This window comes from Tenrec ecaudatus, chromosome 10, assembly GCF_050624435.1.
Source record: "Tenrec ecaudatus isolate mTenEca1 chromosome 10, mTenEca1.hap1, whole genome shotgun sequence".
NCBI classification, from domain to species: domain Eukaryota; kingdom Metazoa; phylum Chordata; class Mammalia; order Afrosoricida; family Tenrecidae; genus Tenrec; species Tenrec ecaudatus.
The window spans coordinates 133640811-133656471 of NC_134539.1; the positions used below are offsets into that span (position 1 = coordinate 133640811).

The 15661-nt window shown below is 43.7% G+C and overlaps 1 protein-coding gene across 5 annotated transcripts in view; it reads left to right on the forward strand.

Annotated features, from left to right (window-relative positions):
• Nucleotides 1-14482, forward strand: part of CBX1 (chromobox 1) — a 31582-nt gene extending 17100 nt beyond the window's left edge. For 4 of the 5 annotated variants that reach the window (XM_075561694.1, XM_075561695.1, XM_075561696.1 and 1 more), the window contains 4 exons: nt 8775-8950; nt 9545-9722; nt 10293-10387; nt 13064-14482. In XM_075561694.1, the coding sequence (XP_075417809.1) occupies nt 8811-8950; nt 9545-9722; nt 10293-10387; nt 13064-13208 (558 nt within the window). In that variant the 5' untranslated portion in view covers nt 8775-8810 and the 3' untranslated portion in view covers nt 13209-14482. The remainder of the gene's footprint in view (nt 1-8774; nt 8951-9544; nt 9723-10292; nt 10388-13063) is intronic. The other variant, XM_075561697.1, reaches the window with a different exon arrangement.
• Nucleotides 14483-15661: the final 1179 nt, after the last annotated feature.

The following is a 15661-nucleotide window of genomic DNA, read 5'->3' on the forward strand; positions in this document are numbered from 1 at the left end:
CAAGTTTCACTGGGCAGAAAAAAAGCTAGTTTTCCTAACTGTAAAAGGCAGAGAGGTTAAAAAACAAAAACAGGCCTTTTATGTACTTGTATTTTAATATACCATTAATTCATGATAAAGAATGATAGGTATATACAGGACACCCAAATGTTTAAACTTAGAAAAGGAGTTTTTAAATGTTCGAGCAAAACTTGAACAAACAGGCCAAATGAAATATATGCAGCAGAAATGTTTGTGCTCACAAAAAATGAGGTCAAAGGAGAGAAAATGTTAAGGAGTGGGGAGGGACCCAGGTGGAATTGTCCAAGCCTCTTTAACTCGTTAGAGCAGTGGTTCTCAACCTGTGGGTCGCAACCCCTTTGGGGGCCACGATAACAGTAGCAAAATTAGAGTTATGAAGTAGCAACAAAAATAACTTTAGGGTTGGGGGCTGTCACCAAAACATGAGGAACTGTATTAAAGGGTCCCGACATTAGGAAGGTTGAGAACCACTGCTTTAGAGAGACTTTTACTGGTAACTCTAGCAAGTCTGGGTAATAAAATACAGGTTTAATGGTTTATGGAGAAAATAATAAATTTTGCCTGCCTTTCAGCTGAGAACTGGTGTATGTCTGTAGAGAGGTGTTTCATTTCACCTGAGGAATACCATTTCTGCCGATCTGCCCTCTGTGGCTGTTGAGTTCAGTTAGGGTGTGCATCAAAATTGCCTAGAGAGCTTTTCAAGACACAGGTGCCATGTCAGAGCAGCCGCGTTTGCAATAATGAAAATCGGAAACCACCCAGATTTTCATCAATAAGTAAGTGGTTAAAAAAAGTGTAGCCTTTTATTCATACAGAATATGAGGGGCTCCAAAAAGTTAATGGGAAATGGACTTACAAGATAGTGGAGTTTTTCCATTGATTTTTTTTTTTTAAAGCCCTGTCATCTATACAGCGGTTAAGAATGGGTTTTTTTTAATGGAACTTGTGAAAGATTCATTACATTGTATAAAAAGGCAAAAATAGAGACCTGGGGGAATCTATTTTCACATGTGGTAAAGAAATTTAATCCTTTCCTCCCTCTCTCCCCCCAGTCAGGAACCTTTGATATGGAGATCTGGGATAAAGAAGGTAGCCTCTGCAGGGTGAGAGAGCGTGAAGGATCTAGACCAGCAGAGTAGTGAGAAACCTAAAAGCTAAGCAGACTTGAATCAGGTGAGAAGCAGGCAGAAGGAGTGTCAGGCAGATGAGAAGATTTTAGGTGTAACTGAGAAAATGAAGTTTGAATCAGGAGATAGCAGAGTGGAAGCATCTGCCCAGCCAGAATATAGCGCGGGGAATCACAATACTATCAGGCAAGCCAGTGCTGGAGAAGAGATCAAATCCAAAGAAATGCAATAGATTTAACCTGGAAAGTGAGGCTGGGAAAGTGAGAAGCAAAGAGTCAGGGAGTAGAAAGGCACCTTTACTCTCGCGGGTGGAAAAAAGTATAGCTCAAGAGGCAGATTTAGAATTCAGAATGTCTTATCCCATTAGAATTATAGACAGGGAGCCTGAGGAGCAGCACCCGGAAGGGAATCAAGAAAGGCGATATACTGCCTTTCCCTTAAGCTACTGAAAGATCTCAAGCAAGCAATATCTAGTTTTGGTCCAGATTCACCATTTGTAATTGGTATGGTCAAGTGTATGGCAGATATGGAACACTGGATCCCGGCAGACTGGAAAGCTTTGACGAAAGTGTGCCTTTCCCCTTCAGCATCTTTACAATATCAGATACTATGAAACGAGGCAGCCCTTGCACGAATACGGACGCTCCTGCTTATCTAGAAAAGCACTCCAAAATAGCTCCTGACTCCTGGAGTTGCCTGTCTCTCCCTCAGTAGTAGTATTTTTATTTCTAGGACAGGAGCATAAGGGAGTAGCAATAGTTGCCCTAAACTGTTTCCCTTCCTTAAGGCCCAGGGCACAGCTGGATCTAACCATCACCTTAATTTCTCCCTCATAATCTGTGATAGTTTGTATACTGAGCCCATTTAAATCAGATTTCACTAACAAAAGCCCAATTGTGCCCTGAGTAAAGGGCCTCTGATTCCTGTCTTAACTGCAGTAGGCTCATTAAATGCTGGATGTCTTCTGTGAAGAGTTGTCTGTACTAGAGGAGGAGAGCCAAATCTAGGTGCTGGAAGGAGTGGGCGTCAGACTGAGGATCGATCGCATTTTCAATGGAGCCCTGCATCTGAGGGTTATCTCCTGTGCTCCCCTCAGAGGGGCTCAGAGCATGCCCTGCCACACGTTTTTTTCTCTGGGTGTTACTAGTGACCCATGTCAAAGAACTCCCCCTTACAGTTCCAGGTCTTTCCTCGCAGGGGATGGCTGGTGGGTTTAAACTGTGGACCTTTTGTTTAGCAGGTCAGCACTTAACTATTGTGCCACCAGGCTCCTTGGTTTATGTATAGAACAAAAACTACCTAAAAAGGAACAAAAACTACATTATGACTTGTAATTGAATATGAATAGATGTGTTTTTTATGAAAAACAATGACAGTAGTTGCAACAATGGACTCTAACATAATTTTGAGGCTGCCATGGCACTGGGCAGACTTTCTGTTGTAGATCGGGTTGCCATGGGTTGGAGCTGACTGGAAGACATCTAGCACTCCTTACTTATCGACTGTTTGGGCGGCTGACATTTCACACTTAGGACAATAATAAATTGGCTTGCGCACTTGGCAGTAATGCATGCAGAGTCAGTGCTGCCTCTGATGGTTAAGGGAAGGCATCGTCTTGGGCTATGACTCTCAGTAGTGTGGCAGACAGTTGTGTAATGATACAGTGGGACAGTTATGTAATGATGTTGTGGTCATCTTGCATTTCCCATGCTGCCCGTTTTCACATAACCGCCTGGTCTTTAGAAGCTGACCATGTTAAGTGAGAGATGAGTGTATTTTAAATACATACATACCATTTTCTGGTTCTTGGAACTTTGGGGTAGGTAGGCTGTGAGTATCTGTATTCTAAACTCCAAGGGTAATTTTAATTATCAAATCTTTCCTATGAATTTTTTTTTTTAGGAAAGATGAACATCTCATCAGACTAACGTTCTGAACGTTCACCTTAGTCTTTAGCTAAAAGCTCCTTTAGTTTTCAGTGGTCTGTAGATGTTATCTTGATCTTTCAAGCTGTCGAGAAACAAGTATTAGGTGACTCACATAGGTGCTGACAACTGGGAGCTATGCCCACGCTGGTTTCTCGGTTCTTCTCTTGCCTTCCACAGTCTAAACTATTCAAAAGCAAAAATCTTGTGTCTAATATTTTACTGTCTTCCGCCTGCGTTTTCCAGCTCCTACATGCAGGGGTGAATGGTAGGTGAAGTGAGTCACAATAGAGTGCTTTTATCCCCTCTCTTAAAAAGGCTAAGAGGTCATGATTCTTCATTTCTGGGCTCATTGGAATACTATTACTGATTTTATTTTGTTTTTTCGATTGCCATTTTCTTAGTAGCTCTCTTTTTGGCCTGCTAGATGTTTACCTTTAAAAATTCGGTGTCATTTAGCACTTGTCTAGTACGTCAAAAGACTTAGACGTTCTGTCTGGTTGTTGGAAACAAGGTTTAGAACTGCTTACTGGTTTTATAACAGTAGGCACCTTCATCTTCTAGTAATCCATGAAAAATTGTTGTGTGTTTGTGTTGTTGTTATTTTAACAGCACCATACCTTCCAAGGACGTTCCCCAAAGAAAATCATTACCAGTCACTTTACTTAACTGGCGGACAGATTAGGGGGAGGCTCCATCTCTCAGAAGCCCTCTCTGTCCTTTCATGGTTGAGTTCACAGACAGAGGAAACCTTCCTGTAGATGTGGGTGGGCGGGCCTGTGGCTGCTGTCTGCCTAGCCCTGCCAGCAGACAGACCTCCTTCCTGAGAGGCTGTCCCTCGCTTCACTCTTCCCTTCGCCTGAGTACGTTCTAGTGTCCACGAGGGCGATGGCATCTGAGTTGTATGCGTCACACGATGGTCTTGAGGATCCAATGGGAACATGGTAGCACTGTGTACGTTGTGAAGCACATTGCAAATAGTATTTTCCTAGGGGTCTTCAAATTTGACAGACCTAGTAAATATCCTGGCAAAAGGTGTGGGAACTTAATTAATGCTAGGTCTCTTTGACTACAACATTGTGATAAGCCTTAGGAAGACTTGCCCCCAAGTAAGAACTGAAGATTCCATTATGGTTAAGAAGGCAGAATCCTAGGTTTATATTCACTCTCCTGAGTTACTAGCGCAGATGTGTAATTCTTGGGCCATTGTAGATAATGAATGCATGTAATGCTTGGAACCCTGGTGGCGCAGTGGTTAAGTAGTCCTCTGCTAAGCCTTGACAATGTGCTGTCATAAAGATTTCACCCTAGGAAATCCTGTGGGGCAGTTCTGCATGGCCCTGTGGAGTTGCTGTGAGCTAGAATGACTTGATGGCGCACAGTAAGCATGCTCAGTGATTCCTGTTAGATGCTTAAATGTGCCTGGTCAAACACATGGATTTCACTCCCTTCCAAAAAGGCCATAAAATAATGGTAAAGAGATTGGTTTTTGTTTGTTTGTTTGAGAGCTGAATTGTTTACTCATTGAAAACAACTGGGTCGTTGGTATAAAGCATTCGTAGCTGCATTACAAGAAAGATCGTCTGTTCTTGCTTCTAAGGACAGGAGAGCCACAGCTTAAAGCATTTTTGTTTCTTCTTTCTACTGCTTCCAAGAACAAATAAGATGTTTCTAAGAATTGATAAAATATTTAGGATGAGATTTTTTTTTTAAGGTCAAGAAAAGAAAGGAACACACAAGAGTAGATGTTGGGAAAACCGAGAAGTAGTAACTGACCAGAAAAGGCTTCCATAAAAGGTTAGGTACGGGCCACTTTGTCCACAGCATTTCAGAAACATTTGGTTACAGTCTCTCTAGGTAGGTACTTCTGACGGTGAGGTTGCAGGTGGTGCTTCCAAAGTGGGAATTGGTTGAAAGTCTAGGAGAGAGTTGAACCCACGGTCACTTTCTCTGTACCACACAGGCGAGCGTACCCTTTCCTACTCTGGTAGCCTATTAGAGGTTGAACTGAAGAGACTTGACTGAACACAGTGTGTCTCTCTAGCCTGCTGCCTGGATTTTACTCAGGAATATTGATTTAGGGAAAAAAGACAACAAAAGAAAATTTAAAAACCCTCACTGTCGATCACTTGATTCTGACTGACAGCAACCCTGTGGGACCGAAGGGGATATAAACCCTGTGGGCTTCCAAGACTGCAACTCTTTACAGGAGTGGAAAGCCTTGTCTTTGTCGCCTGTTGAGTGGGTGGTGGTTTCAAACTGCTGACTCTGTGGTTAGCAGCCCAATGCTTTACTTACTGTGACAGATAGCTGGGTTTACAGCCCTTTGAGGAAGCTGATCTAAGTTATGTGCTTGCCTAGTCATCCCACAATGAAATACTTAATTATTACCACACAACCTTCTAATAACATTACAAAGTTAGTTTCATTATAATTTGCAGGAAGGAAAAACACGTAGTAAAAGTACCTACTATCAAAAGAGGTAGTAGTTAAAAATATTTTGTCAAAATTGGGGGTCATCAAGGATTAAGATTTCTGAGTTAATCTAGAACAGTTGACCCTCTTATCCCCTTATGGCAATGTTCTGTCGTGACGTTTGGCACCTTTTCAGTTATTATATACTTTTGATGACACAAATTATTTGGTTGCCAACATGTTAGGGGCAATAACAAACAACAACAATAAAGCTACAAGCACCCTTCCCATCATGCCACTGCACTGTCCTTTGTGGGTGCCCTTGTCAGTAAAGTATGACTGGCTTAATTTCTTGGCCTCGTGAAATTGGGTCAGCAGTTTGAAACCCTGAGTCACTCCACAGGGTTAAAAAGGTGAAGCTTTCTACTCTCGGAAAGAGTTACAATCTCCACAGCTTCCACCAGGGTCATTCTACTCTGCCCTACAGTGAAGGGTCGACGTGATGGCAGTTGAGTGTTTTGAGTTTATAGCCAAAGACTGACCGTGAATCTTGCTGCCTTTTCAGCTGACAGAAAACAAGCAAGGATTAATTCTTGTTCTTAGAAACACTCCTGTATTTATCCAAAGGGACAATTAGCTTTTTTTCTTTCCTCAAGAAATAACCCTTTTATACAACTATGAGAATTCTTAAAGACTGGGAGGGAACTCTAAATCACAGGCACAGCAAAGCTGGCTAGCCAAGGGGACGCCACAAAGGTTGTATTCCATCCACTCTCAGATTGCTCTGCAGTAACTGCAGGCAGGAAAAGCCCAGTCACTTGGCACTGCCTCTCAGAGAGAGAGAGAGAGAAACCAGGGCGGGAAGGAAGGGTGTGAAAAATGCCGGCATCTGCTGTTCGCACCACTCTGTGTTCAGGCAGATAGTTCTGAACTTTGTAAGCTCCGGCTTGGGTGCTGCCTTGGGCCACTTAGAAAGCATGTCAACATTGGGGAGAAAACTCTCCTGTGTTCAGAATACCTGTAGTGGAAGGGATGCCTGAGTTTGTTTTTAGAAGACAATTAACTTCAGGTAGTTAGAGACCACTTCTTATTCTCTTCAATCTCTAGTATTTAAATTAGTGTGCCCCCCCAAAAAAAAGGTGAGGTCAGCATTGCTCATACATTGCAAACATGGGAATAGTCTGAGTGTTACACATTGCAAGTATCTATAGTATACCTGATTGGTTATCCTGATGTTTTTTAAAGATGTTGATTTTCGTATTTGTCTAGTCTATAGATGGACTCTATATGCATGACAGTTTTAACATTTTTAGGAAGGTTTCTGCTTGTGCTTAGTATAAGACTTCTCTCCTAGTGGGGCTGGGCATAACCCCGTTAGCCCTGGCAGGGCATTGCCTTAAACAGAGCAATACAGCTCTGAGATCATCCGCTATCCTCTCAAGTCCGTCTCATTCTGGGTAACTGTTAACCATCACTTAGTAGATTTCAGTTCATTTTGTGGACTAATTTTATTTTATTAGTGTCTTATGGCGCCATCTACTGACACAAATAGGAAATCAAAGAGTTGGATGAAAGACTCAAGTGTAGGCATGCCTCACAGATCCTACAGGTTTGGTTCCACACCACTGCCAAAGTGAGTCACACTAATACTTTGATTTACCAGTGCATATAAACGTTACACCTGCTCTGTACTGTTGTCTGTTATTTGTGCAATAATAGGATTGTGAGAAATAGAATTGCCAAAATCTGATAACAGAGACACAGAATGAGCACAGGCTGTTGGGAAAACTGCTGGTAGACGTGTTCAGTTCAGGCTTGCCACAAACCTTGATTTGTAAAAGGCACAGTATCTGCCAAGTGCAATGAAGTGAGGTATGCCTGTGGATGTACAGAGAACTAGAATTTTAACACTAGAAGAACGATTGAGGACGTCCACTCCAATGGTGTGTTTTTCAAACACATAAACTCAAGTTATTATTTGTGATTATTGCCACACACACACAGCACACTAGTTTTCCAAATTACTGCAGTACCCCAGTTCAGAGAACTTCATCATCATTTCTTCAGTCTTAAAAGTAGATTATGCTCACACCAGCCTGTGTGTATCAAGCTGGGACCAGGTATCAGGCATCAAAGAACAAGAAAATCTTCCCGTAGTGAATGAGGGGGCGTGTAGAGTGGAGACCCAAAGGCCATCTGTAGGCAACTGGACACCTCCTTCCTTCCAGAAGGGTCTCTGGGAGGCGACGAGCTAGTCAGGGTGGAGTGTAGCTCCATGAAACAACTTTCCTCTAGTTCCTTAATGCTTCCTCCCCACCACTATCATGATCCCAACTCTACCTCACAAATATGGCTAGACCAGATAAGAACTGAAAACACAGGTGACCCAGAACAGATAAACCCCTCAGGACCAGTCATGAGAGTAGCGATACCAGGAGGGTAAGAGGAAGGTGGGGTAGAAAGGGGGAACTGATCACAAGGATCTACCTATAAACCCCTCCCTAGAGGGAAGGACAACAGAAAAGTGGATGAAGGGAGATGTCGGACAGTGTAAAACATGACAAAATGATCATTTATAAATTATCAAGGGTTCATGGGGGAAGAGGATGATGGCAACAAATGTGCAAATGTGCTTGACAAAATGGATGAATGTGTGGATTGTGATACGAGTTGTATGAACCCCCAGTAATATGATATTTTAAAAAGTAGATTATGAAATATAAGTAGAATAGGGATTAACAATAAATTTATGAGCTGTCAGCACATGATGGTATTCAATAAAAACTGTATAATGAATGTACCATCAAAGGACTCAACAGATATTTCTATGAAAGAATGGCGTGTAATTATACACCTAACAAAGGAAAATTAAACTAAATGTTTAATAATTTAAGATAAGCTATTTCTACAGTAAAAAGTCATAATAAAATGGAAAATGTACCACAGAATAATGAGAGGGGTCAGAAGATAGTATATATGTTAAAGATGATTTTGTAATTGCTTTCCTTTCAATCTAATGTAACCCTTTAAGTGCCATGCCTTTTGATGACAGGTGTGTTGGGAGGGTTCTTTGATTAGAGTGAATTTGAAAGTTTTAAATGGATGTGCCAGAATCACGTTTCGCTGGGAGATGAAACGGGGTCTGTTTTGTGAATGGACTTTGCTAGCTGAGTGTATCTGACAACTGTGTAGGTTGTAGTTGAAGGTGAACGGGTGTATTTAATACAAGCAGTCATGCCGAGAAGAGTGTGCTCTAATGCCCTTTTTGTTTCCCTGCTCGTTTTAGCAGCGTCACCCACACACCAGAAAGCTGGCGGGCACTATGGGGAAGAAACAAAACAAGAAGAAAGTGGAAGAGGTGCTAGAAGAAGAGGAAGAGGAATACGTGGTGGAAAAAGTTCTCGACCGCCGAGTAGTAAAGGGCAAAGTAGAATACCTTCTAAAGTGGAAGGGCTTCTCAGAGTGAGTGTCATTGCCATGGGTAGACCCATTAATTACTAAAAACAGAACTTCACTGGCCAACCATTGGATACCGACTCGGACCAACACTACAGCACTGGCTAGGGCTGCCCCCTGCGGGTTTCCAAGGCCGTCCGTCCTTACAGAACAGAGAGAAAGCCTCCTGTGTCTCCCACCCAGTGGTTGCTGGGTTCCAACTACTGACTTTTCTGTTAGGAGCCCAACTGGTAACCCTCTACGCCACCAAGGCTCCCTGGGTCCGTTCATTTACTTGCTAAATATTTATGAGCAGTCTCAGCTGCTACGATGGAAATAACGTGATTTGCTTCTGGCCTTAATGGCTTATCGTCTGTCAGGAAAGTGACCCGCATTCACCAACGACTCTGAGCCTTTCTGGTTGTGGCTGTAGATACAGCTCCGTTTTCAAAGAGAGTAATTATCCTTTGAGGGAGGCCAATTTCTTTCTGTGCTTTCAGTTTGTACTAAAAATTCTCCAAGCAAATTCTTGGTCTTCGATAAGATCTAGCTACTCATTATCGTTACTTGGTTTCCAAAGACTGAGTAGAAAGTGTGACTCCCTGTGTCCTCTGGTTTCAGTGAGGACAACACGTGGGAGCCTGAAGAGAACCTGGATTGTCCCGACCTTATTGCTGAGTTTCTGCAGTCACAGAAAACTGCTCATGAGACAGATAAATCAGAGGGAGGCAAGCGCAAAGCTGACTCTGACTCAGAAGATAAGGGAGAGGAGAGTAAGCCAAAGAAGAAGAAAGAAGAGGTAAGACTGGAAGTCGGAATTTTACTAAGCCCAGAGGTTTGCACAGCTGTCAAAGAACATGAAAGCCAAGTAATTTGGACAATTCTGTGGTGCTGCTTCTTGGCTCTCAGCAGTCACCTGTTTCCTCCCAGTTCTCCAGGAATCTCAGACAAGCCGATGATTACCAAGTTTTCGGGGGCGCTGAGTGTAAGGGAGCCACATAACCTGCTTTTACGTTTTATCTGTGGCACAGAAGCAAGGAATATAACCCCGGGAACAGACAATCACTCATAACTGTGTTTCTGTAAACATCTTTTAAGTGCTTTCATCATTAGAGGAGAGAGGTGGACCTTTTGACTGACTCAACACCGTAAAGTTGGTTGTCTTGAGGGTAGAGACTGAGGTTTTTGTTTGTTTTGCTTGAGATGTATGTCCCTTTTTCCACGAGTAAACCTCAAGCATCAGACCTGGGTAGAATAATCACTCAGGAGACAAGTTACTGAAGTATTGGCTAGAGTTTATGATTCTGTTAGCTAGAGAAACAGGACAAGTGACCCATGTAAATTGGTTCTACCCACTTGGTTTTTGCAGTCAGAAAAGCCACGAGGCTTTGCCCGGGGTTTGGAGCCAGAGCGGATTATTGGAGCTACAGACTCCAGTGGAGAACTCATGTTCCTGATGAAATGGTGAGTCTGCCTGTGTTCTGGAGTTGTTTTTTCTTCTTCCCGTCTGTTCCATGCCAGAGGAAAAGAGCTGGACCTGGGACATTCCATTCGCCCAAGTGTGAAATCTTTAAGATGGCATAGTCCTTCGATAGTGACCCTCGGCCTGACTGCCAACTTGGACTCATGAGTTACAGGTAGGGGCCCTTAGGACTCTTCAGACATTTGCCCGTTTTTTTTTTAGGAGGTGGGAGAGAATCTAGGAAGGTGAAGGCATGGGGAAGAGTCACATTTCTTTTCTGTAGCTGAAAGAAACAAATGTGATTGGACCACACTCCCCTTCTACCACCTCCTTAATAAAGATCGGGCTGGCCCCAGGAGATTGTGTTAACTTCTCAGGATTAGGAACTAATTTTAATAGCACTTCCTTTGCACTTGATTGTTAAATCCTTTCCAATTCATGCAGATTCTATTCCAGAATCAGCCAGCAGGGGTCAGTAGGGCCTTTTCCTATTAAGGAATACAGAGCCAGACTACTTTTTCCATTGCAGCTCCTCCTCAGTACTATCTTGCTTTCCTACATTTCCCATTTATGGCAGCTCTGGAATATTATCAGTGCCTCTGATGGTATGAACCTCATGCAAGGCCATGGCTGAGCCTAGGGAATCCCCCACAGGTCACCGTGAATGGTACATCAGAAGTCCTGGCGACAACCAGGGATAGTGGCAGGCTGGACAAAGGTGCCAAGGAGTTGAGTGAGGGGAGGAGAGGAAAAGTGCTCACACAGGGCTGGGTAGGCAGAGGATGATGAGCAGGGCCTGTCTCTATCCCAGGTGGGTTCTAGGAGATAGCAGGGACGGTTGTTAGCAGGCAGTGGGAAACACCTAATGACCACTGCCCTCTTACAGGTGCATTTGTGGTGGGGAAAGGCATAGTGGGAAACAGGGTGGGGTGGGGTGGGTTATCAGCCTGGAAGAAATGGTATTGCCCTCAACTGTCACCTCATTCTGATGTAGCAAAATAGCCTGGTCTTTGGAACCTAACTGGACCAGAGACAGTAGCACCGTATGGAGCAGTTTCATGATGACTGTTATCCTGAGGCTGTAATTAACCCCAAATTCTCTGGCATTTCCCTACATGAGTTCAAAAAGCCCGTCTTTCTCTGGCTTATTGAAAGATACTTGTGCTTCCCTCCCCATCCTTTTTTCAAAGTGAATCTCAACCATTACAATACAAGTTGGGTGAATACATCTAAGCCTTTGCAGTGAAGGCAGCATTGTGAGTCTAGATCTGTGAAGCTTATCTACTCATGACCTGAGAGACGTAACTGTAGCACCGCAGGAAGCCTCTATTTTCTTCCTGTGAATTCTTTAACTGCATAAGGAGCCTGGTGGCAATGCCGGGTAAGCATTGGACTGCTAACCGCAAGTCAACACTTCAAGTCTAGCAGCTGCTCCAAGGCAGAAGGCTGAGGCTGGCTGTTCCCATAAAGATTTACAGTCTCAGAAACTATATAGGGTCGCTGTGAGTTGGAATCAGCCAGTGGCAGGAAGTTTTTTTGTTTACCAAATCTGACTTTTTTTAGCTGATTTATTGCTAGCCTATAGGAGAAAAGTTCGCTTTTAAGGAGCTGTGTATGGGTGGAAATAATTGATACTAGGAATTATTCAACTCAGCTGTAATGTGCTTTCTTGGTCTGCATGTGACTAGGCTGAGTTACCATAATTTCTTCTTGCTTAGAATTTTACTTTTGTGCTAATTCACTGCTTGTGCAATGATTACAGCTGTGAATAACTAAAATTGAAGGTTGGACATTGATTACAAAACCCAAGCTTATTATATTAAAAAGTGCTTTTCTTGGAGAGTTCTAAGTATAGCAAACACTTCTATGCATTGAAATGAGTGAACTGAATTTGTTGGGTGCTACTGAATTATGAGCAAAAGCCACTTGCCTCAGACCCCACAGGCTTTTCCTTACCACGTTGGGCCCATTGCTCACACCACATAGGTTTGTTGCCACTTGCTGGTTCAGTGGGGCTGTGGGGCTTTGATTTACCTGTTGCTGCAGGTTTGGGGTGGTGCCTATGCAGAGCCCATCAGATCCTTGCTGCGCTCCCTGCACTGCTGTTTCCATCTAGGGGGCCCCAGGGCTTGAAGATAGAGCCTAATTTCCTTGATTCCATTATGTGTGTGATTTTCAAACGTTGAGGGCATTTTAAAATCGGAAAATATTAAACACCAGGTCCGAGCTCCGGGTTGGTATCACATTGGTGTGAACATGGCGCTTGGTAGTGTTCCATAGTGTCATGTGAGTAAGCCTTGGCTCCTGCCTTGGCTCAAACTGCATACATCGTGGATTAACTCCTACTCCAGAACCAGGGGATATGGAATGGTGACGCCACCTCTCCTCTTCCCTCACAGAACCTAAAGAATTGTGCTTTTCAGCGGTGGTGGGGGTGGAGTGGATGAAGGTCTCTTTCCTAGAAGTTCAAATGTAATGGATTGAACCAGGTGACCTGAAATTTTGGCATAGGTTCCAAGGGGAACTTAAGAGAGGGTCCCAGAAATGTCACTTGACTCCAAACTGTTACCTGTCACCCTTCTCTAGCCCCACTTGTGGAGAAAGCCCTAGACCTGGGTGATCCAAGGGAGAAGACTACTAGCATCGGGTCTCAAAAACCTCTCTGCTTTGTTCTGCAGGAAGAATTCTGATGAAGCCGACCTAGTCCCCGCCAAGGAAGCCAATGTCAAGTGTCCACAGGTTGTCATATCCTTCTATGAGGAAAGGCTGACGTGGCATTCCTACCCCTCAGAGGATGATGACAAGAAAGATGACAAGAACTAACTCACGTGACTGTGGGTTTAAAGAGGGGAGGGGAGGCGCTCTACTTGTCTTGACACCATAGAAGGGGCTTGAGAAAATGTCCTTTGAAGCGCCAGTGTAGTTTCTGTGCCCTGCAGCAAGCAGCCGCGTGCTTTCCCGCTGCCCCGTGCTGTGGAGGTGGCACACCCATCCCCGTGCAGGGAGGCAGATAGTGTTTCAAGGCAGCCCATTCTGCACTTTGCTGAGAAATGCAAAGGGCCTTCTATGAAGGACAAACCTTGCAGAGTGGGTATGTGTGGGGAACAAAGAAATAACTGCAGATCTTCAAAGAGCATCTCCACAACCCACAGCCTTCTTCCCAATAGTGTTAACTCTACATTTTTACAGCGTAGCATGTGTGTAATTTTTGGCTATTACTGGTGTATTATTTGGGGCTGGGAGGGTGGGTGGGGAAGAGGGAGATGGGTAGGATCAATTTTGTTAAAAGTTGGGACCTCATTGGGGAAATGGTGAAACAATAGAAAGAACAAACCATCTACTGATTTGGTTCTATGTCCAGAATGTATGCCTTTTAAAAGTTTTTAAAGTCTTTGGCAACATAAATGAGGCCCAAAACTTGTTGAAAGCGCTGGGACCTAGAAACCAAGGTGTTCCCTGCCTGAGCTTACTGCCGCCCCTACAAAGGACTTGACCGGTATGTGACCAAAGCCACACTGTCGGAATGCAGACTGAGTGTGGAGGGGACACTTTTCATCGGAAAGTCTGTACACGCAGATTGTTCTGCCCAGGGTGCTCGTTCTCAAAATGGACGAGAAGACCTTTTCTGTTCCAGTAAGTGCTAGATAACAGCTTGTTCCATCCAAGCTTCTGGCTGGGAGCCCTTTGGGGGAGGCAGAGGAGACGAAGAGGGGGAGCAAGGGCCCGTCATGCTCGGGGGAGAACACTCTGGGAGCCACTCTGCTTTTGAACTCTGAAACCACTGGTATCAGAGCTCAATCACTAACAGCACAAATTTCACTGAATTAACTCACGGGTTGAAAGACTTGGAAAGCCCTGGTCTCAGGAGTAAATTTTCACACTGGGGCAGTGGTTCACTTTAGATTAAAAAAAAAAAAGTTTTTTAATCCTAAGAATTAATTGATACCCAAAATGCTTTGTCTTGAATCATGAGATTCATCGGTTTTTGACATCTAGAGCTGCATTCGGGCATGTGTTAGGTTTCTGGGAAAACTTTGTTTAAATGTAAACTTCATACCACCCTGTCAGTTTTGTCTTAATAAAACTATAGATTTCTAGTCCCTGGTGTATGTCTTAAGTCCTGCCAGAAGTCTTTGTCGTGCCCACTGTGGTCGTCCCGGTTTCGCCGCCACTGGAAACAGCTGCCACTTGGTTTTCTTTATTGGACACTATGAGCTTGAAAATCTGGTTGCTGGCTTGAATCTGCAGTGATATTGCCATAATAATTTAGTAAATATGTATCAAGCATTTATAATTGCTCTACAGAGAGGGAAGATAATCCCTTCATATTGTTCAGAGTTTATTGGGTGTACTGTGACCTAACAGCACTCCAGACAGTGTTGTACTTGAAAACATGGGTATTTCAGTTGGGTTTAAAGCCTAGCTTCGGTATTTCATGGCTCTAATCTTGGCTAAAATCAACTTCTGAGCTGTGTCCGCCATATCTAAAAATACAGAGTTGAGAATTAACATGAGACGAGTGTAGCAGTGCCTAGCCTAAGCCCAGCACACAGTAATCAGCTATTATTAATATTCTCACTGCCACCGAGTCTTCTGACTCAGTGACCCATAGTTCAGGGTAGAACTTGTTCCCAGCCCCTTGAGTGTCCCAGGCTGTAATTCTACAGGAGTAGAAAGCCTCCATCTTGTTCTCCTTAGGAGCCACTGGTGGTTTTGAGCTGCTGACCTTACGGTTAGCAGCCCAGTGCATAACCCATTAGGCCACCAGGGCTCTTTAAGAATGTTCTAGTCATGAAAATCTTTAATAAGATAACCTATCTTTACAATCTGTGGAGCAATTGTAAATGCCTGATAAAGCGAAAGATTTAAGTAACCGACCTTTCCAGAAATTTCAGGAATTGGTCCCATGTTTAAGCCCTGAGCTAACATGATTTTCCTTCTGCCTATTACAGGCAAATGGGATCAGATTTTTGTCATTCATTAAAAAAAGTAAAATGGTATTCTTAGTGTAACAATTGAACTCTTAATCATCAATGCCAAATATAAAGCGTTTGTTTCAGAGAAGCTGATACAGATAATTTTTCCAAAAGCCCTGGGGGGCGGGGGGCGGGGCGTGCTGTAGAGAGAAGGGAAGTGGGAGACTATTGGAAGGCTGGGTCACAGAGAGGCCTGAATGCCACCTTGGCAGGTGCACAGCAGTCAACCACGGAGGCAGGTTGGAGATGTGCTGAGTGGACTGACTGCATCTCGAGAATTTATCCAGAAAAGGCTGCTGC